At 38.0% G+C, this 23,686-nt stretch overlaps 1 protein-coding gene across 8 annotated transcripts in view; it reads right to left on the bottom strand.

Moving 5' to 3' along the window:
• RNF111 (ring finger protein 111) overlaps window positions 1–23,686 on the bottom strand; it is a 94,282-nt gene that overhangs the window by 50,061 nt on the left and 20,535 nt on the right. For all 8 annotated transcript variants that reach the window (XM_044231494.1, XM_044231497.1, XM_044231498.1 and 5 more), the window contains exon 2: window positions 1,392–2,290. In XM_044231494.1, coding sequence (XP_044087429.1) covers window positions 1,392–2,271 — 880 coding nt within the window. In that variant the 5' untranslated portion in view covers window positions 2,272–2,290. The remainder of the gene's footprint in view (window positions 1–1,391; window positions 2,291–23,686) is intronic.

The following is a 23,686-nucleotide window of genomic DNA, read 5'->3' as shown; positions in this document are numbered from 1 at the left end:
CTTCTCTCTCAGCTTGCCTCTCTGCCTACTTATGATCTCTGTCAAATAAATAAAGCCTTAAAGAAAAGGAAAAAAATTGAACTTATCATGGCTAAGACTAAAGATCAGAGTTACTGGTTTGGGAGTTCTGGCAAAGATAGAAAAATAAAAATGAAAGAAGAAAGGGAGTCTTGGAAAAGGAAGTAACCCATAAAGAAGAAAAGAGAGAGGAAAATGGATATTGGCACAGTAAACTAGCAGGCTCAACCCTTGACAAGCAGGACATCAGGCAAAAATGCGAGATGTTGGTGTCAGTATTAAAAACCATGATCATAGCCTAGGACACCTGGGTGGCTCAGTGGTTAAGTCTGTGCCTTCGTCTCAGGTCATAATCTCATCATCTCCTGGGATGGAGCCCTGCGTCGGACACTCTGCTGGGCGGAGAACCTACATCGCCCCCTCTCTCTGCCTGCCTCTCTGCCTGCCTATGATCTCTCTCTGTCTCAGGACCCTGAGATCATGACCTGAGCCGAAGGCAGGGGCTTAACCCACTGAGCCAAACACGCGCTCCTTTATCCCCCATTCTTTCACAAGAAAGTAACATTACTCAAAGCTCACTTCAAAACTTCCTTTAAATTCAGCAAACTGTAAAAATAGTATATATGGAACATACGCACACTTCAGGGACATAACATAAACTTATTCTAATTAAATAAAATATTTACTGGGTGCCTGGGTGGCTCAGTGGGTTAAGCCACTGCCTTCGGCTCAGGTCATGATCTCAGGGTCCTGGAATCGAGTCCCGCATCGGGCTCTCTGCTCAGCGGGGGGCCTGCTTCCCTTCCTCTCTCTCTGCCTGCCTCTCTGCCTACTTGTAATCTCTCTGTCAAATAAATAAATAAATAATCTTTTTAAAAATAAATAAATAAAAATTTATTTGCTGTGAGGAGGGGAAAGTGTACTCAAACTAATCCTCTATCAATTCAATTTTAACTGATTAATCATGTGCTCCACTGAGTACTGTCAGGACTAAAAGTTTGTGTTCTATTATGAGCATCTCTCCAATTCTTGAAATTATTTTTCAGTTCTAAAGATTATGACAAGGTAACTAGTAATAAGAATAGAGTACTTAAAGGAAAAATAATATTAACTATTTTAGTGTCCTTACTGTGGTTGAATGTAAAAGAAATCCATCACAGAACCTCTGAAAAAAATTTCAAAATTTGACCTTAGAATTGGAGTCATGGTTTAATACTACAGGTAGCAATTTATTTATATGGCTTAAAAATAAAAGTTAACTGAGCCTCATATTCCTTCTAAAAGCAATGAAATCGCTAATACACAGAAGAAAATTAAGCACAAACACAACGCAAGAGCTTCCACATTTTGTTCAACTTAAGAAACATTTTTACCTGAGGGAACAGTTGGATTGTTTTGGTGGTTTTCACTGGTGGAAACAAACAAATCTTCTTCTCCTTCAGTTGAGGAGCTGGAAGAGGATTCACTGCTGAGGTCATTCTCACTGGAACTACTAGAAGTGGGGAGCAATGCATATTTTCTTCGGGCTAACACTTCTCTTTTTTTTCTCTGCATTAATATCCTCTCTTTTTGTTTCTGTGTCCTCTGTGAGGAATTATTTTTTACAAATCTCTTTCTGCATGGAAGCCTCCTTAATGAACTGCTATGAAAACAGGGTCTCTTCATTAACAATCCTGAAACAGATTCTGTCTCTGTCCGAGGCCACTTTTGGGACCGTGCACTATGAGTTCTACTTTTAGCACTCAAAATTGCCTGGGAATGTCTTACAGAGACTTCTTTATCTTCATCCGAAGTCACAGTATCAGAATCTCCAAAATGCAGACTAGATGAAGGGGAAGAAAGACAATCACTAAAAGAGGAATCATTATCTTCATCGCTTGGTGTTTCTAGGTGTTGCCTCAATCCTAATATTCCCTGGTTCTCTTTAACACAATTTTGCATGTAAGAAGGGCCAGCCTGCTGGCTTTTGCGTTTTTTCCTCACAACAACACTTTTTTCTTGTTCTTGTTGGTTACCATTCATGTCCTTCTCTTGTTTTTGAGAATCATCACACAAATGAGAGAATTCATTCCCCACTTTATTGTTAATCATCTCAACTCCCGTAGGAAAACTTTTGGCTGCCCCAATGGGCTCTGGATGCAAGAGGATCCCTTTCAGACTCTCCTGTGTCTTTGGCGCATCAGAAGGAATCTCACTCTTCATATCCACTTTTAAGGTATATAGCTTGTTATATTCAGGAGTCCATTGAGACATGAGAAACTTTAAGGAAGGCCTAGAAGACAAAATTAGAGATTTAAAAGGATGTTAATGTGTTTTATTACACTAACTGAAGCATTTCAGATGCCACTGAGGACACCGTTAGAACAAAGAACAGCCTTTTCCTGATATACCAGGATATAATAAGTTGGCTGTAATAAGTCATTTTACTGTTCTTTTAAGCCATTTTTCTCTGATACCTCTACCACATACCCAATCTTCAGAAATATAGTAAAGATCATGGAACAGAAGCCTATTTGAAAACTTCTATTAACCAAAAACTTACCTTGCTCTATTATCTTTCTACCTTCAGCAACATTTTTAGTTAAAATCTAACAATTTCTTCAAAATCTATTACAGTAAAAACAGATCAAAGGACTAGAATTTAAAAGACTTTGATTAGTCAATGCTTTTCTCCTGGTATCCTAAAAGTGGTAATTAAATATTTTTTTCTGCATCTAGATGGTTATTGTATTAGACAGATAAGCTATAAATAATGAACTGGTATAAATATAGCTCCTCTTTCCCATGTATCTTTTCTTCGTACTACTCTATTCTCTGAGGAGAATATAACTCACTGATAGACAAAATACACAATTACTGCATTTCACAAAGTTTCAGATATATGCAGAAAGACTCCAGCCAAGACTGTGAGTGGCTGAAGATCAGTCAGTTACAGCAGCACAGCAAAACATAAAACCAAATTTCCTATAACTAATCTAAGGGTATCTAAATCATTGTGTCTTTGAAAGTAGGAGCTGCTGAAGAAAGGAACTTGAAATTAATTCATCTGCATCAATGCAATGTACACATAAGAATGGTAACAACATAAAAGTAATAAATATCATGACTCAAAATGGAATGTATTTATCAGAAAGGCAGTTAATGTGGAAGTCCAAAATATGATTAAATAATGTTAAGATTTTTAACTTAAGTTTTTATTTTTATTATTTTATATTTATATATATTTTTATATTTATATATTTTTATATTTTATATTTATTATTTTTATTATTTTAACTTAAGTATTTATTTTAACTTAAGTTTTTTATTTTTAACTTAAGTTGAAGTATAAGAGACAAACATATTTTAACTTTACAGCTCAATCTATTCTCACAAAGTGAACATACTTAATGTAACCTCCAAGATCACAAAACATAAGATAACCAGCACCCTAGAAATCCCCTTCCAGTCACTCCAACTACTGGAAGTTGTAACCACTATCCTAACTTCTAAGACTATGGATTAGATTTGTATTTAACATGCACTTTTTAAACCATTTCCTAAAAAGAGAGGATGAACAGGTATTTGGTAGCAAGTCTTTTCCTTCTCCACAAATGACAGTTACAGGAATATACAATCTCACAAGTCTCCCACTTTAGTGTATAACTATTATCAGAACAGATGATAGCAATTTAAAAAAAAAATGAAACAGCCTATTTCTTTCTTTCTTTTTTTTGAGTAGGCTCCACGCCCAACACGGGGCCCAAACTCACAACCCTAAGATCAAGAGTCACATGTTCCACTGACTGAGCCAGCCAGCCACCCCAGAAACAGTCTGCTTCTATATAAAGCTATCAAAACCTCTATCTTCTATAATTCTTGTTTACAAGGACAGGCAGTGCTGTAACCAGAATCAGCCATCAAGCTCTGTCTAGAGTTCAGCAGAAGTAGGAAAGCAGGAACACAAAGAAGGCTGAACATATGGGCACAGCAATGACCAAATTACAAGAGGCAGCAAATCACATAAGGATCACTGTAATTAAATGTAAGAAAACACAAATCACAACAATAAGGTACAGATAAATGTGATTTAAGATTCAAGGGGTGGCCCACTAAGATGGCCACAATAGAAAAAATAGAGATAATAACAAGTATTGGCAAGGATATAAAGAAGTTAAAATCTTCATACATTGCTGGTGGGAATATAAAATGGTGTGGCCACTCTGGAATGTAACCTGGCTTAGCTACAATATTCATAGTACCATTGGTCATGATAGCACAAAAGTGCAAACAACACAAATGTCCATCAACTGATGAATAAATAAATCCATACCATGGTTACTCATTAATCAAAAGAAATGAAATACTGTTTCATGCTACAAAGTGACAGGACTTCAAAAGTACTACACTAAGTAAAAGAAACAGTCACAAGACCACATTTTTTAAGATTCCTTTGGTAAGAAAAGTTCAGAATAGGCAGTGCTATAGAGACAGAAGGTAGATTAGTGATTGGCTAGGGCAGGAGAATAACCAGAGAATTGAAATGTGATGGCCAAAGTGTTTCAGATTTATTTTCAGTGAAGTGAAAAGGTTTTAAAACTGATTGTGGGGGTGCCTCGGTGGCTCAGTGGGTTAAGCCTCTGCCTTCAGCTCAGGTCATGATCCCAGGGTCCTGGGACTGAGCCCTGCATCAGGCTCTCTGCTCAGTGGGGAGCCTGCTTCCCCCTCTCTGCCTGCTCTCCGCCTACCTGTGATCTCTCTCTGTCAAATACATAAATAAAATCTTTAAAAAAAGTGATTGTGGTGATAGTTAATCAACTCTAAATATTCTAAAAACCACTAATGTACACACTTAAAAAGGGAGAGTTATAATGGTATGTGAATTATACCTCTATTAAGCTATTGCCAAAAAGTCAAGAGAGAAAGCAGCCAGACTTCTGTGCATCAGATTAACTATGGACCCGTCTTTGATCTCATTAAAGAGTCATGTCATTTGGAAAAATCTGGGGATCTTTCAGTTTATGTCTCTGAGGAGTTGTGATGAGTTGGATCTCTAAAGAAATAAACTTCATATGCTGGAGGAAAAAAACTGCTTCAGACTCCTCACCCTTAATTACTAAGTCACACTCGAGGTACTGGTAATGGAGATCCTAAGATGCAATGAAAACTTGCCAAAAGGACAGATCAATTCTGAGAATAGGAACCATAAGTGAATTTACAAAGAAGTGATTCATAGCATAATTTACTAAACTCAATTTCTTTTCCATTAGCTTATGCCCCAAAGCCAAAACACTGAACTCTTTATGGTTAACTCTGCTGTGGGTTTTGGTGAATTTTGTCTGCCTAGTTGGAGGCAAGGAGGGAATAAGGGACAGGTGATAGGTATATGATGTAGTAGGTGGTGTGTGTTTGTATACCAGTAACTGTTGTCTGAGTTATCATGTCAAGCCCATATTACCTAAGCTATTCCCACCAAGGAGTATTCTAATTCATGTTTTTATTTTCAACTGAGAAAAAGAAGAGAAGTTCATGAAAAGAAATAAATACTAGTACTGGATTTTTTTAACTAAAAAAGCAGCAAAATTAACACAAAGGATCAAATAATATTCTAAACTATTTGGTATTTGATGAAATTACAACCTAGTATTTTATTTCTATAAAAATTATTGGCCAGGGGTGCCTGGGTGGCTCAGTGGGTTAAAGCCTCTGCCTTCGGCTCAGGTCATGATCCCAGGGTCCTGGGATCGAGCCCCGTATCGGGCTCTCTGCTCCGCGGGGAGCCTGCTTCCCTTCCTCTCTCTCTGTCTGCCTCTCTGCCTACTGGTGATCTCTGTCTGTCAAATAAATAAAAAAAATAAAATAAAATGAAAAATTATTGGCTGATCCAATTTACAAAGGAGGTTAAACAGATGTACCAGATATATCTTAACTCCTTAACCACATTAGGACTTATTTGCTATTATACGTTACTTCAGTACTAAATCCGCAAGATTTTAGTACTTCAGTACTAAACCAGCTCCTTGTACTGGTTTGATTCAATCATTGTATTGCTATGTCATGAGAGCAGCATACCAATTACTTCTGATACTAGCATAGGATACACAACTAGCAGTAAATTTTGCATTAAAAAAAAAGCACAATAACTAAAAATGCTAACTTTCAAAACTAAAAGAGTTAGGATTTGGCCTCATGGGGGCTCTCAGCTCAGTGGGGAGCCTGCTTCCTCCTCTCTCTCTGCCTGCCTCTCTGCCTACTTGTGATCTCTGTCAAATAAATAAATAAAATCTTTTCTTTTTTTTTTTTAAAGATTTTATTTATTTATTTGACAAAGAGAAATCACAAGTAGATGGAGAGGCAGGCAGAGAGAGAGGGAAGCAGGCTCCCTGCTGAGCAAAGAGCCCGACGCGGGACTCGATCCCAGGACCCTGAGATCATGACCTGAGCTGAAGGCAGCAGCTTAACCCACTGAGCCACCCAGGCGCCCTAAATAAATAAAATCTTAAAAAAAAATTTAAAAAATAAAATATCCGTAAGATTTTGTATTTTTCTATAAAACTTTCAAAGATTATCAGGAAATGAACTAGAAATATATCCACTGTTTATGCACTTTTTAAATATAACTAAGTAGAAACAAATATTGGTACCACAGGGATATTACTTAAGACATGTTCTGAATTTTTAATTCTCTTTTACTGGTATTTATTTTACTATGTGCCAGTTTAGGAATATGAAATCAAGAACCTGACAAAATACTCTCTCCTACCACCTAAATGCTTCATAATCACCACTTCTTATAGCTAAGTAGTATGGACAATATGGGTTATTACATATTCTGATCAGTCAAAATTTCATTAGCAAGAAAGATATTTCAGCCCAACAGGCATCATTCTGGGCTCATAACTACATTAGCAAAATGCCCAAAATAAACTAAATTTCTTAAAAAGAGAGTTCTGCTCTTGTAAGTAGGAGCACACAATTTAATAATATACTCAATTATGAAAAGGAATGAGGGAACATTGATAAACTTCTTAGCAAATTAAAATTAACTTACAGACTGATATCTGACAGAAAGGAGAAAGTTATAGGCAGGATAACTATTGTGAGACTGCCAAACTGAACTTCTTTTAGGAAGCTAGATGCAGGGCACCCGGGTGGCTTAGTTGGTTAGGCATCTGTCTACCTGCAGCTCAGGTCGTCAGAGTCCTGGGATCACGGCTGAATCGGGCTCCCTGCAGAGCAGGAAGCCTGCTTCTCCCTCTGCCTCTGCCTTTCAGTCTCTCATGAATAAATAAACAAAATACTTTTTTAAAAAAGGAAGCTGGATGTAATAAAAATGTGAAGAAAGATCAACGATCAAGGCAACCTAGCCTAAATAGACAATAATGTTCAGAGACAGACTGTTGGCTATCAAATGATTCATCTGAATTCTTGTTGACCAAGGGCACAGGATGAAATAAACAATTACAGATAATTCACTAAAAGTCCTAAAAGAGATAATTATAGATATAATGATATCAGAGTACAGAAAAAAATGGGACAATGTAAAAAACTTTAAGGATAGGGTGCCTGGGTGGCTCAGTGGGTTGAGCCGCTGCCTTCAGCTCAGGTCATGATCTCAGGGTCCTGGGATCGAGTCCCGCATCGGGCTCTCTGCCTGCCTCTCTGCCTACTTGTAATCTCTCTCTGTCAAATAAATAAATAAAATCTTTAAAAAAAAAAAAAAACTTTAAGGATAAAACTCACAGAACACTCAAAACTGCATTTACTGAATCAACAGTTTCAACAGGTCCACTAGGGTATGTATCAGAGGCTGCATGAGACACTGATCCACATACTGACATTAAAAAAGTAAAATCAGGTGCACCTGGGTGGTTCAGGGGGTTAGGCCTCTCTGGCTTCGGCTCAGGTCATGATCTCAGAGTCCTGGGATCAAGCCCTGCATCAGGCTCTCTGCTCAGCAGGGAGCCTACTTCCCCACTCTATCTGCCTGCCTACTGTGGTCGGTCTTCTCTCTGTCAAATAAATAAATAAAATCTTTTAAAAAAAGAAAACTAAAATAGTCCTAACCTTCAAAGAATTCAGACTAAGGAGAGAGAGAAATAGATTACAAAACACCAAAAAGAAAACACTGCAAGGACACTGAGATATTAGAGAAGGAATCCATAATTTGAAGGATAAGTAAGAGTCAGCAAAGGAAATAACAGCGTAGTGGGGGATAGAAGCAGGCCATTCTAAAATATAAGACAAGGGGAACACCTTGAAAAATCTTAAACTAGAAAGTAATATCATTATAGCTATACTTCAGCTGGACCATCTGGTAATACAGGGTAAAAAAGGGATTGCAGTAGGCCAAAACTGGAGAGAGAAAAGAACATTAAAGAAGCTACTGCTAGGGGCGCCTGGGTGGCTCAGTGGATTGAGCCGCTGCCTTCGGCTCAGGTCATGATCCCAGTGTTCTGGGATCGAGCCCCGCATCGGGCTCTCTGCTCAGCAGGGAGCCTGCTTCCCCTTCTATCTCTGCCTGACTCTCTGCCTACTTGTGATCTCTCTCTCTGTCAAATAAATAAATAAAATCTTTAAAAAAAAAAAAAAAAAAAAAGAAGCTACTGCTATAAAAATGAGAAAAATGTATGGATAGACAATAAGGGACCGGTGATCAGAATGGGAAAGCACAAAATCCAGAGATAATGAAAGACACAGTTACCAGGAGTTTGTTAACCCTTGGTTAGGAAACATCTAGAGCTAGCATCCTAGTCCAAATTATCATAATCTTCTCCCTATACTATTGCAACAGACTCTAATTGTTCTTACTTCTACCAACAATTCACTTCTACATAGCAACTTGAGCGTATCCTAAGAATATAAACCGGATATTATACCCTTGCTCAAATTTTTCCAGTTTCCAAATGTCTCAAAAACAAAATCCAAACCCTTTACCACAGCTTATATGACCCTTTATGATCTAATGTCCAACTATTTCTCTTACTACCTCACTTCTTTATTCACTAGGCTGCAGCCAAACTGGCCCTCTTTTTTATTGGTGTCTGAACATGGCAAGCTTTTTCTGCACCTGTGCTTTGCATTCCCCATGCCTAACAGGCTTTTTTTTTTTTTTTTTTTTTGGAAAGGCTAACTACCTTCTGATCACCATGTCCGTCTTGCTTTAACTGTCAATTTAAACCAATGGGTGCCTGTGTGGCTCAGTTGGTTAAGCATCTGCCTATGGCTAAGATTATGATCCCAGATTCCTGGGATCAAGTCTCAGATCTGGGCTATCTGCTCAGCAGGGAATCAGCTTCTCCCTCTGCTCCTCCGCCCTGCCCACGATCTCTCTCTCTCAAAATACATAAAACCTTAAAAAATTAAAAACAAAAAATAAACGTCACTCTTTGAAGAAGTCTTCTCTGACTGCTCTGGGGCAACCATGAGAATGTCCCTTGCAGACCTCCAACTACAGAAAGCTTAACCTCCAACTGCTGTGTTTTGAAATCCATTACTACATTCACCTTAAGTCGTATTTCCCACAGGCTGCTCCTGACCAATGACATTATAACAGGGAAACTAAGTTAGGCCAGTCCTTTGGAGACACAGAACTTTAATAGCTGACTTTGGTTTTAGGACTCCCTGATGGCCTTGCTGAAACTTCCTAAAACCCAACTTTTTCTTTCCTCTCTCCACTCAGGGTGAGATCTGCATTACAGTCCAACCACTATGTCTTCTCCAGCTTCTCCCCTCATTTTCTCTTACAGACACCTCCCCCTAATAAAATCCTTGCACATTGTGCAAAGAGGAAAATACCAACAGAGTGAAAAAGCAACCCACAGAAGAGAAGAAAATATTCACAAATCATATATCTGATAAGATATAAGGGCTGATATCCAGAATATATAAAGAACTCCTAAAACTCAACAACAAAAACCCAATTAAAAAAATGGACAAAGGAGGTGCCTGGGTGGCTCAGTTGGTTAAGCAACTGCCTTCAGCTCAGGTCATGATTCCAGGGTCTTGGGATCAAGTTCCACATGGAGCTCTCCCTGCTTCTCCCTCTCCCTGCCACTACCCCTGCTTGTGTACTCTCTCGCTCTGTCAAATATGTAAAATCTTTAAAAATAAATAAATTAAAAAATAAAAATGGAAAAAGGAACTGAATAATGAGTCCTCCGAAGAAGGTGTACAAATGGCCAAAAGGAACATAAAATGAGGGGTGCCTAGGTGGCTCAGTCAGTTAAGTGTCCAACTCTTGATCTCAGGTCCTGAATTCAACCCCTGCACTGGGCTCCACACTGGGTGTGGAGCCTACTAAAAAACAAAACAAAACAAAACAAAAACCATAAAAAGATGTCACTAATCAGTAGGGAAATTTAAGTCAAAAATACAATGTGATGCTACTTCACATCCAGGGTGGCTATCATCTAAGAAACAAAATAACAAATATCCGTAAGGGGTGGAGACACTGGATTCCTTGTACACTGCTGGTGGGAATGGAAAATGGTGCAGCAGCTGTGGAAAAGAGTATGGCAATTCCTCCAAAAATTAATTAGAGAATTACCATGTGATCTAGCAATTCCATTTCTAGGTATGCACCTAAAAGAAAGCAGGGACTCAAACAAATTATTTGACATACCCGTTCACAACTGCATTATTCACAACAGCCAAAAAGAGGAAGCAACCCAAATATCCATCAATGAATGAATGGATAAACAAAGTGTGGTGTGTATATATATAATGAAATATTGTTCAGCCTTAAAAAGAAGGAATCCAGGGCACCTGGGTGGCTCAAGTCGTTTAAGTATCCAACTCTTGATTTTGGCTCAGGTCATGATCTCAAGGTTGTGAGATCAAGCCATGCATGAGGCTCCAAGCTCAGCACAGGGTCTCCTTGAAATCCTTTCCCACTCTTTCACAAAAACAAACAAATAAAATATTCCCCCACTTTTTTTTTTTTTTAAAGGAAGGAATCCGTACAAAAACCTGCACTAGATGTTTGTAACAGCTTTACTCTAACTGGCAAAACTTGGAAAACCACCAAGATGTCCTTCAGGAGTTGAGTGGCTAAACTGTGGTGGATCCAGAATATGGAGTATTATTCACCGCAAAGAAGAAAGGAGCTATCAAGCCATGAAAAGATGTGGAGGAACCTTAAGTGCACATTATATTAAGTGAAAGAAGCCAATCTGAAAAGGCTACACATGCCAAATGATTCCAACTATAGTACATCAAATTCCAGAAAAGGCAAAAACTATGGAGACAATAAAAACGTTAGTGGTTACAGGGAAGGGCTTAAGTGGCAAAAAACAGGTAGAGCAAAGAGAATTTTCAGGACAGTGAAATACTGTTTGATATTATAATGAAAAACATATAACATTACACATTTGTCCAAATCTGAAGAATGTACAACACCAAGAGTGAACCCGAAGGTAAACTAAAGAACTCTGAGTGATGATGATTTAATTAAGGTTCACCCTTGGTTAAAAAAAAAAAAAAAAGTACTATTCTGACAACTGATGCTGATAATGGGGAAGGCTGTGCATGTGTAGGGACAGAAAGTATATGCGAAGTCCCTCATATACCTCCCTCTCAATTTTGTTATAAGCCTGAAACTACTCTTAAAAAAAAAAAAAGGCTTTTAAAAAAAAGGAAACTCTGACGCGTTACAACACAAAGGAACGTTGACGACAATAAGCTAAGTGAAACAGTCAATGACAAAAGGATAAATACTGTATGCTGCCATTTACATGAGGTGCCAGGAGCAGTCAAATTCAGAGACAGAAAGCACAACAGTGGTCACCAGGGTATATAGGGAGAGAAGGGGATGGAAATTAGTGTTAAGTGGGTACAGAATTTCATTTGGGAAAGATAAAAATGTGCTGGATTATGGATGGTGGTGATGGTTGCACAACAATCTGAATATATTTAATGCCAAACTACACACTTATACATGGTTAAAAGAGTAAACTTTACATGATGTATATTTTACAACCAAAAAAAAAAAAAATTCCTTGCATATTTAATCCTGTCATGGCATCTGTTTCTCAGAGAACCTAAACTAAAACACACTCCATTTAAAGAACAACTTCTTTTCTCCATCACTCAGTATCACATCCTGATTTTTGTAAAGTCCTTAACACTTGCCAATAACTGAAATCTCATTAGCCTATTTTTATTGTATATGGTACGGGTTCCCTCACTAAGTTTCAAGTTCCAAGAAAACAGGAACCTTGTCTGCCCTATTCACTGCCTGATCTCTAGCAACTAAAACTCAACTGGCACATGCTAGGCACTCAAGAGTATTTTTTATTGCATTAATCAGTAAAATAAATGGGTAGAATTTTAAAATGACTGCTCTATTTCTGACTGGGGTAACTTAAGAATTATGGTGATGTCAATCACTAAGACAGGAAAGAAAGGAGAATATGAAGAATGAGATAACAGAAACAAAATTATGTAACAATAATGTCTAAGACTTCTTGATCACTTGTTACAACCCGATTTTCAGTTACAACAGCTCTACAAGCACAATAGACATAAAAATTAATATCTTATTCTTGGGGGTCCAACAAGCCCTTGAAAGAGAGAGACTTACACAAAAGAGAATAGTAAGGAACCAAAGATTTTCTCCTCCATAAAACTGGTAACCTGATCTACATGCTGCTTCTTGACTCATAGCAAATATTAAATAGGAAAGTAGATGCATCTTGCAGAAAGTCTACAGAGACCAATTTTCATGTCTCTAAGAGTATCAAGGTACAACATTAAAAAATAAATCTTCAAACCAAAGAACTGTGGCTGGATTCAGCTCACAGACATGTTTTCTTTGCTCTGCACAATTCGGAAAAAAAACAAAGAAAAACAAAACTGATGACTAGTTCTCATTCATATCAGGGGGAAAAAGCTTTCATCACTATATAACATTGTTCTGGAAGGGCTAGTCAAGTCATTCAAACAAGAGAATGGACATAAATAAAAGGAGGATTTTTTGGTCATTATTTGCAGATGACGTCTACAGGTGAGACTGACAAAAAACCTGGGAACACTAACCTAGGCAAGTTCTCACAACAGTTCTCTGAAATCAATGACTTTCATTTAAACAAAGAGTAGCTAATTAGAAAATACTATAGAGTGAAAAGATTTACTACCCAATATAACATTTAACAAGAGACACACAGTACCTATATGAAAATAATTAATACTATATCAGTTTTGCAAAAATTACTGGGAAATTTGATATGACTCCAAAATAGTAGCAAATTTTTTAAATTATGAAACAACAGAGGGGCGTCTGAGTAGCTCAACTGGTTAAGCGTCTGACTTAAGCTCAGGTCATGATCTCAGGGTCCTGGAATTAAACCCCATGGTGGGCTCCCATGCTCAGTGGGGAGTCTGTTTGTCTCCCTCTCTTTCTGCCCCTACCCACACCCCTCTGTGTGTACTCCCTCTCTGAAATAAATAAAATCTTAAACAAAGGAAACTAGCATTCTAGTTTTCTTAACCATCAAAGGGGACTTGCCATATTATTTGCTAGAGTCACATGTGTTCACTCTTGTGGTTGCATTTAAGTCACTGAATTTTAGAATGATTTATACGGAGAGTGAAGAGATTTAGAGACCTAAATCCAAAGATGTTCGTTCACTCTACTCCTTAACCTAAACAGATATCCACAGAGACAATAACTTGAGAGGAACTAGACAGACATGAGATATTCAACATGAGGAGACTCAGGGACATCCTCCATTCCATGTTGTTCTAGATACTACTGCCCATGATATTAAAGGGAATTGAGGTATATAGTACAATGGAGTTTAGAACTGTCAGACTCTGACTCTACAGAGAGGTTTGCCCAGGATCACCATCTCCTCTGGAAGAGTAAAGGGGAACTGAGAAGCACAGACAGCACCATGTTTACCTTTAGAGACTTTCACATGGGTTGACTATCTCAGCTAAGGCTTACTCCGTGAGCAAAGTTTCTGTCCGCCCTCCCCCCCTGCAAACTTGTCTTCAAATAACTTAGGAAAGACAACTAGCTGACTGAGTAACCCACCAAGATGATGACTGTAAGACTAAGAAGTCTTATAAAATATTACCAAAATACTCTAGGAAGAGAAAATACTCCAGCTAGAGAAAATGAGGCCTACAATAATAATCAAAAAAGCTAGCATATCTAAGAACTATGGGAAAATATTATGAAAGAAAAGGAATCACAAAAGGAAAGGTGACTTTCCACATTTAAATGGGATCACTGACAAAAAAATAATAAATAGTCAAGCAAAAGTAAATGTCATTCATTTGCGTACTAGAAAGATCTAGTTTCAAGTCCTGACTCTGCCCCTGACTAGCTGTGTCACCCTGGGCAGATTACTTAAACTCTCTAAGACTGCTCCTTGTCTATAAAATTGGGATACTAGAATCTAACTCATAAAATTGCTTAAAGGATTAAATCAGAGTACCTAGGAGAGCACCTGACATAATGGCTCTTATTATTAATTCCTTTTCTAGAGAAGCAGTTACACAGATAAAAAATATAAGTTTAAGACCATCCCTTATAGCTAGAAATAGATGAAATCCTCAGAATCAAAGAAGGGCATACAATCAACTGTTCCTACTACAGAACCTTAAAATATAAAAATGGGAGACTAATTTTCTTGGTCACAAAACCCATGAAAACAAATAATTCTACAGATTCTTCCCTACTATGGAGGATTAAAATTTGGGGAGCTGGATGCTCCCTGATATCTAATACTAGGCATTCTACTTTTGGAAAAAGGTTAAGTTTCTTTCAAATAACAGGTTTCTATTACTCAATGAACCTAAGGATCTTCTTGTTTGTCTTGTTTAAAATACTCTAAAATCCCCAAGTATTAGTCATCAAAAGAAAACATATCTAACATCTATTTAGGTCTCCTATCAGAACAAACTAGGTGGAGTTCAACATAGAGTCGACTATTCTAGCTGTGATTGTGGTGTCATCATGACCAGTAGTGATGAAGGGTGTATCTGTCCTGGCAAGCCTAAAGAGTATCTGGGACTCAGTTCCAACTAGTTAAAAAGGAAGTACCACAAATCACAGGGTACACCACATAATGTCTAACATTCCTGGTAAGGAAGCCTAGACTCTAGAATTTAATATGAAATATGAAATACAAAGATACTGCTAATTATCTGTTATATAAAATAAATTCTATAAAAAAAAAAAACTAAAAGACTCAACCAAAAAAGATTCTAGATGCAAATAATTACAGAACTGTGTAAAAGGATGCGGAAGACAATCCTAAACCTCAAAATGGAGCAAAGACTTCAAATGGTCTTTGTTACAAATTAGAAAAAAGTCGTAATTTTTTTTTTAAGACTATTTATTTATTTATTTGACAGACAGAGATCGCAAGTAGGCAGAGAGGCAGGCAGAGACAGAGAGGGAAGCAGACTCCCTACGGAGCAGAGAGCCCGATGCGGGGCTGGGCTCGATCCCAGGACCCCGAGATCATGACCTGAACCGAAGGCAGAGGCTTAACCCCCTGAGCCACCCAGGTGCCCTCCAGAATTTTTTTTAATAGGAAACATAAACACCATCACCATGGACATGTTATTGCCTTTAAAAACACTAAAACTAAACATTAATTCAAATTCATACTAGTTGCATGTAGTTTCTCACCACTTTATTTACTAGAACTTTCAAATAATCAACATTTAATTAAAAATAACTGTACAAAGGGACACCTGGGTGGCTCAGTCAGTTAAACATCTACCTTTGGCTCAGGTCATGATCCCAGGATCCTGGGATCAAGGCCTATGGGGCTTCCTTGCTCAGCGGGGAGTCTGCTTCTGCTTCTCCTTCTCCTTCCGCCTACCAACCCCCCCAACGCTTGTGCTCTCCCTCTCTGACAAATAAATAAATAAAATCTTTAAAAAATAATAACAACTGTACAGAGCTATATTATAACTGAGGAGGGTAGAAGTAAAAGGGAAAATCTGATCCAAGGGTTTTTTCCTTTTTATTAAAGTTTTAATTTTCACAATTAAGAAAAAATTAGGGTACATCCATAAAATAAACTGCTGAGCAGTCTTTAAAATTGAGGTAGTTCTGTACAGATACAGAAAGTACAGATAATTTTTTTTGTATTATTTATTTATTTATTTGACAGAGAGAGATCACAAATAGGCAGAGAGGCAGGCAGAGAGAGAGGAGGAAGCAGGCTCCCTCCTGAGCAGGGAGCCCGACGCGGGACTCGATCCCAGGACCCCGAGATCATGACCTGAGCCGAAGGCAGCGGCTCAACCCACTGAGCCACCCAGGCGCCCCGAAAGTACAGATAATTTTTTTAAAGCAGGTGGCAAATAAGTCTGTTATACTATCTCTTTTTGTAAAACAACTTATGTTTACATATGCATGGGGAAAATACAGAAAAATATACACTTATTTGGGGACTGAGATTATAGGAGGGAGATTTATAGCAGTGGGTTTGAAGCCTTCAACTTCTGTGCTACGCATTTCTATGCGGTTTGAATTTTTTATAATACAATCATTTGTCCCTTTTAAAATCAAATTCTTGGGGTGCTTGGGTGGCTCAGTGGGTTAAAGCCTCTGCCTTCGGCTCAGGTCATGAGCCCAGCATCCAAGGATCCAGCCCTGCATCTGGCTCTCTGCTCAGTGGGGAGCCTACTTCCCCTCTCTCTCTGCCTACTTGTGATCTCTGTCAAATAAAAAAATCTTTAAAAAAAACAAAAATCAAAGTACTAGGATTTTATTAAAAGAACAAAAAATAATGAGAAGAAAATATATTTTATTTTTCTACTGGACTAGGACACAACTTTGTTAATAGTTCTGTTACTATACAAATCAAATATATGCTAGTATGATCTTTATGGGAACCCTGACTGGGGATAAATTCTACCTCAGAGACTACAAATGACCACTAATCCTGGATGGCTTAATAACAGAATAGGGCAATAGTATCTGACTGTTGACACATTTGAACAGAGTTGTCAGATTTAACAGCTGATTATGCTTCTCAATTACTGATACTGCTCTAAGATTCTAGGCGTGTTGTTTCTGAGCTTACCTTTATGAAGAAATTTTAATACTTGGGAAGTAATAATTTATCATGAAATCATTTAATAAAATCTTTCATCATTAAAAGAATAATTACCACTGAAAATATGTCAGTAAGAAGAAAAAAAATAATGTACAAAGTAAACAAACCTCCATAATCTTCCTTAAGAATTCCTCAAGTAATCAATCTGCCACTTTCGAACCTTCAAATTTACAAACTAATCTTAGAGATTACTGTTGCTTAAACTTACAGTTTCCAAAACTGAACTTCAAGTACTCTCCAGGTTTCCCTGGAGATTGGAACTCAGTGAATTGAGAATTCTGTCTTTTTTAAAGGGACAGAAGGTAATTTAAAGATGATTAATACTTCTGTATATGGAAATATCTGCTTTAATACATCTTCTATCTTACCAAATTTTACCAGTCTTTAAGAGCTCAGTGTAGAATTAAACCATACTGCTCAACAAAATCTTAAATCTTTACAAAAATACATTTCTTAAAGGTTTTATTTATTTATTTGACACAGAGAGATCACAAGCAGGCAGAGGCAGGCAGAGGAGGAGGAGGAAGCAGGCTCCCTGCTGAGCAGAGAGCCCAATGCAGGGCTTGATCACAGGATCCTGAGACCATGACCTGAGCCAAAGACAGAGGCTTAACCCACTGAGCCACCCAGCCACCCCCAGAAATACATTTAACATTTTGAACTAATTTTTGTCAATATTTAAAATTGGGATGCTGGGTGGCTCAGTCAGTTGAACCTCTGACTGTTAATGTCAGCTCAGGTCTCGATTTCGGGATCATGAGTTCAAGTCCCATGTTGGGCTCTATGCTGAGTTAGAGCCTACTTAAAAAAAGAAAAAAAGAAAGAAATACAAAAAGTGCCTTGGTCTTTGTCTTATAAGTACTCACAAACACTGAATGATGCTCAAGGAGAAATCAAAATAAAAAATACAAAGATAAAAATTACGGTGGCTTACACAAAATTCTCTGAAGAGAACTACCTCAATGAAACAATGAGCACATCCTTGTGAGAAGCAGGAAATACTATTTAAAATAGGTAGAGTCGGGGCACCTGGGTGGCTCAGCGGGTTAAAGCCTCTGCCTTCGGCTCAGGTCATGATCTCAGGGTCCTGGGATCGAGCCCCACATTGGGCTCTCTGCTCTGCAGAGAGCCTGCTTCCTCCTCTCTCTCTGCCTGCTGCTCTGCCTTCTTGTGATCTCAGTCTGTCAAATAAATAAATAAATAAATCTTTTTTAGAAATTAAAAAAAAAATAGAGTGGAACCAAATTACGGTGGGCTAAAAAAGTCAAGATGAGAAGTTTTGACTGATATCATGTATGTTCAGTTATTCAAATAGTTACAGAAAACTATTTTGTATGCTGGATACGTGGGCACAGATATAAATAAGATACAGGTATCTATCCTTCAAAAAGTTCGTAATTTAGCACAACAAAAAGAATATAAATAACTAAAATATAGAATGATAATAATATAAATAAAAGTACCCTATATTAGAACACAAAGGAGAAAGCAACTGGTATTTCTAGGAAAGGCTCTATAAAGAGGACATCCAAGTCAAACAATGAAGGATGTAATGATGGTAGGCAGAGAAAACCTTCATTTCAAACAATGGCAAGAAATGGCACTATCTAAATACTCTAAATGTCTGGGATGTAGATTTTTTTTTTTTTTAAGATTTTATTTATTTACTTCACAGAGAGAAATCACAAGTAGACGGAGAGGCAGGCAGAGAGAGAGGGAAGCAGGCTCCCTGCTGAGCAGAGAGCCCGATGCGGGACTCGATCCCAGGACCCTGAGATCATGACCTGAGCCGAAGGCAGCGGCCTAACCCACTGAGCCACCCAGGCGCCCCTGGGATGTAGATTTTTTAAAAAATATATTTTATTTATTTGAGAGAGAGAGAATGAGAGAGCGAGCAAGGGAGAGGAAAAGTCAGAGGGAGCAGCAGATCCCTGCTGAGCAGAGAGCCCCATGGGCCACTCAATCTGGGGACTCCAGGATCATGACCTGAGCTGAACCGCAGTTGCTCAATCAACTAAGCCACTTAGGTGCCCTGGGATGTAGATTTTTTTGTTTTTGTTTTAGTGGAAGAGAATAAGCCGGAGTCAAATTACCAAGAAGTAAAGAATTCTATGCTTTCGCTTAACATACAATTTAGAAAGATTTAATTGAGGAGGTGGTGACAAGAGTAGACTTGAGGGAATGTCTGAGAGACTTGCTGTGATGGAGAAAAAGGGCAGCTTTAGGGGGAGACCGGTGAAGTGAAGGAAAAGGCAAGATACGCAATTATGAGTCATTTAAGACAAAGAAATAAGATAGGGAAACAAGAAAGAAGAAAAAAGCCAATGCCAAGGGCGGGGGGGGGCTTTTTTTTTTTACTTTATTTATTTGAGAGGGCACGAGAACTCATGCGCATGAGGATGACTGGGTAGCCTGATGCAGGGCTCGATCCTGGGACTCCAGGACCATGACCTGAGCTGAAGGCAGTCGCTCCACACCTTCACCAACAGAGCCACCCAGGCGCCCCAAGTATGGGGTCTTGATTGGGTATCTGAAAGAAACACTAAGTCACTGTCAGAAATAAAGTTACTTGGAAAGAGAATAAAGGGATTTAGTTTTGGATATTTAGAAATAATAAGACAACACAATGGACTAAGCCTATAATACCAGGTCTGGAAATAAAGATTTTAGCATTATTTACTTGGAGGAAAATAAAATCATTACAATCAATAAATTACCTACCATAAAAGTGAAATTCTGAATATAGAGAATAAAGAACTAGAAGAGTACTGTATGGGGGTGCCTGGGTGGCTCAGTGGGTTAAGCCTCTGCCTTCAGCTCAGGTCATGATCTCAGGGTCCTGGGATCAAGCCCCACGTCAGGCTTTCTGCTCAGCGGGGAGCCTGTTTCCCTCTCTCTCTCTCTGCCTGCTTCTCTGCCTACTTGTGATCTCTGTCTGTCAAATAAATAAATAAAGTCTTTAAAAAAAAAAAAGAGTATCATATGGTAGAGTATCTGCCATAAGAAAGGCAGGAAGAAAAAAAAAAACAACTTAGAAAAACAGTAACAAAGTCTGAGACAGGAGAAGATCTGAGAAGGCAAAACCCTGGAAGCTATTCTTCCTATTTATTAACCCCTTCCTGACTTCACATTTTTGACTAACCAGTAAGTACTCAGTAACACATCTCAGTCCTGTTCTCACCAGCTCTATGAACCAGTACTTCCAAACAATTTTTTATATCCTGATACACAAAGAATATTATATATATTGGGCATTTAAGATAGATAAGGCATCTAGAGGGTGCCAGCCCTGGGGCTCCAGCCATCCAGACCCTCTCACATTGCATCCAGACCCTCTCCTGATGTCTTGAAGGCAAAGGGTTATCTCCACATACCTGCAACCAAATCACAGTATACTAGCTAAAGCTCTGCTCTAAATTCTTCATCCCTTTCTTCTGTAAACACTCTTCCAAACAATAATTCTATACCAATGAAACCACCTGCCTTTGCTTCTAGGTTGCTGCCATGGTTTTTAAATCATCCTAATCAGTACCAAATATTTTTAATTGAAAGAAATTTTTAACCTCAACTAAGTCAATAACTACCTGGCGATTCTTTCTTTCCTCATAGTGAAGGACTCAAATATTTACTTAATTCCTTAAGCTCTCTCCTCCTTTTACATCCTCTCATTTTAAGCAAATTACTAACTCTGCCTCTTACTTTATGGAAAACAGAGGCGACCAAAAAAACTCTCCAATGTCTTACTTCCCTATACCAATCTCGAACTTTTCAATTTGTATCAGGACCCTTACAAAATATGCCATCCTGTACTGGAAAAGGTATTTTAGATTAATAGTATACCTCCACTCAAAAAAGACTTAAACTGTCAACTTTATGCTGTTAAAGCAGCCTAACCACAAGCCACTGAAATTAGTTACTACACAGATTAGCATTACTTCATACTCTCTTGTACCTACTCTTCCTACATGGAAGGAAAGAGAGAAGGAAAGGAGAGAGGAAAGAGGGGACAGTAGGCTTCTTCTACCAAATCCCCAGACTGAACAAACTTGAGCCAAAATACCGTAATATGACCTTGAAGCTTTCAACATTTTTTCAGAACATTGCTCAACAATCAATCTAGAATCACAAACTGCAGAACCCTACAGAATTATGTTGTTTTGGAATGAATGCTGTTTTTTGCTAGTATCACACCTGGCTTTCAATTTTATACTCCCACCCAAGCAAATATTCATGTTAAAATACGGTATCGTTCATAATTCGTTACTTAGAACTGTCTTGCATAAAATGCTCATCAGGTCTTACCATACTGTTCAAATAGCTCCACTTTTCTCTTTCTGTAAGGCAATAATAAATACTATGTTCCTTTGGAAGTCAACTTCAGCTCTCTGGAACATAGCCTACAGAAAAATGATTCTCTAAAGGATCAAAATAATTGTCAGGTCAGGCCACATGCAATTCAATATTCAGAGACTATTTTATTTTACACATAATTCTATAATCTTAGTTGTCAGGATTCAAAGTATAACAGACAATATTAGTGGCAGCACCTAAAAACAGGTAAGAGAAGAACTAAGACACTTGTCCCAATAGCTAAAAAGTTCAATTTGCCTAGATTAAATAATATTATTTATGTGAACAGATTCTGAGAACACTGTAATATAGCACAAAATAAAAGATGATGTTCAAAATCATAATTCTGAGCCATCCAGAAAGCAGATTATTCTCAGCAGAATAAACATGTACATGTTTTAGGCATATTTACAACAATATGGTTAATAAGTTTTTAGTTGCTTACCAGGGAACATGCCAATTTTGACTAACAATATTATCTCAGTTTTTATTGAAAATGTACAAAAGATGAAAATTGATAGTATAAAAAACTGCACATAAATTCATAAAAGTGGTAAAAGAATAAAATTTTTAAATACACAAAACACTTGCAAAATATGAAACTATAGTCATAACATGCAGTTTCCTCATAATGATAAGGAAAATACAGGTGACTTCTCTACCTTATCTAAAATGTTTTATTTATTTTTATTCTTTAAAATTTATAAAACTGGGCGCCTGGGTGGCTCAGTGGGTTAAGCCGCTGCCTTCGGCTCAGGTCATGATCTCAGGGTCCTGGGATCGAGTCCCGCATCGGGCTCTCTGCTCGGCAGGGAGCCTGCTTCCCTCTCTCTCTCTCTCTGCCTGCCTCTCCATCTACTTGTGATTTCTCTCTGTCAAATAAATAAATAATCTTTAAAATAAAATAAAATAAAATAAAATTTATAAAACAAAATAAACAGGGGTGTCTGGGTGGCTCAGTGCGTTAAGCTCTCCCTTCGGTTCAGGTCATGATCTCAGGGTCCTGGGATCCAGCCCCACATCAGGCTCTGCTCCACAGGGAGTCTGCTTCCCCCTCTCTCTCTGCCTGCCTCTCTGCCTACTTTGATCTCCCTCTCTCTCTCTCTCTCTGTCAAATAAATAAATAAATAAAATCTTTAAAATATATATATATATATATTTTTAAAAAGAGATTCAGGGGTACCTGGGTGGCTCAGTGGGTTAAGCCTCCGCTTTCCGCTCGGGTAATGATCTCAGGGTCCTGGGATAGAGCCATGCAACGCATCGGGCTCTCTGCTCAGCAGGGAGCCTGCTTCCCCCTCTCCACCTACTTGTGATCTCTCTGTCAAATAAATAAATAAAATCTTAAAAAAAAAAAAGATTTTGTTTGAGATTTGTTTATTATCTCTCTGTCAAATAAAATCTTTTTTTTTTTTAAGATTTTATTTATTTATTTGACAGAGACAGATCACAAGTAGGCAGAGAGGCAGGCAGAGAGAGAGAGAAGAGGAAGCAGGCTCCCCACTGAGCAGAGAGCCCGATGCTGGGCTCTCTGGGATCCTGGGATCATGACCTGAGCCAAAGGCAGAGGCTTTAACCTACTGAGCCACCCAGGCACCCCAAATAAATAAAATCTTAAAAAAAGAGAGAGAGAGAGATTCAGGTTTGTTATTTACAAACTTTGGTTCCTAATGGGTGCTGATCCTAAAATCTGAGGCTAAAAATAAGTAGGAGGATAAAGACTGAACTACAGAATTTTTGAAGGATAAGAAAGTAGAAAGTTCAGAAAACTTGTAAATATCCCTGGCTCTTTTTCGCTATTGACAAGGGCTAACTCCACTGTTTGAATGAAAACCTTTCATAGAGCTGCAGCTGCTAATTCAAATCAGATTTTGCAAGAGAACTCAGAAATAAACTCATACCCAGACACAGATCCACTCACTTTCTAAAATGTTTAATAAAGTTTCAAGGCAGAAACACATTTAAAAGCTCAAATTTCCATTCCTTGGAAAAAAAAATCCAGCTAACGCAACTGGATAAAGGTTCCAATCTCCCTCATCTTTTTACCGGCCCTGACAGTCTACAAATCATTTGTAAATGACTTCTATAATTAAGAAGAAAAAATAAAAACCTGCATAATGAGAAAGAGAGGGAAGACTAGAGTAACAGCAGTTATGGCAAAATAATACTAATACTACTGATGATGATCCATCTATGACTGATGACAAGGATGATGACAGTGGAGAGGAACAGACTCTAGAAGTCTACAATTC

Source organism: Neovison vison, chromosome 13, assembly GCF_020171115.1.
Source record: "Neovison vison isolate M4711 chromosome 13, ASM_NN_V1, whole genome shotgun sequence".
NCBI classification, from domain to species: domain Eukaryota; kingdom Metazoa; phylum Chordata; class Mammalia; order Carnivora; family Mustelidae; genus Neogale; species Neogale vison.
The sequence above is the reverse complement of the archived record's forward strand: the minus strand, read 5'-3'. Positions and strand labels throughout refer to the sequence as shown.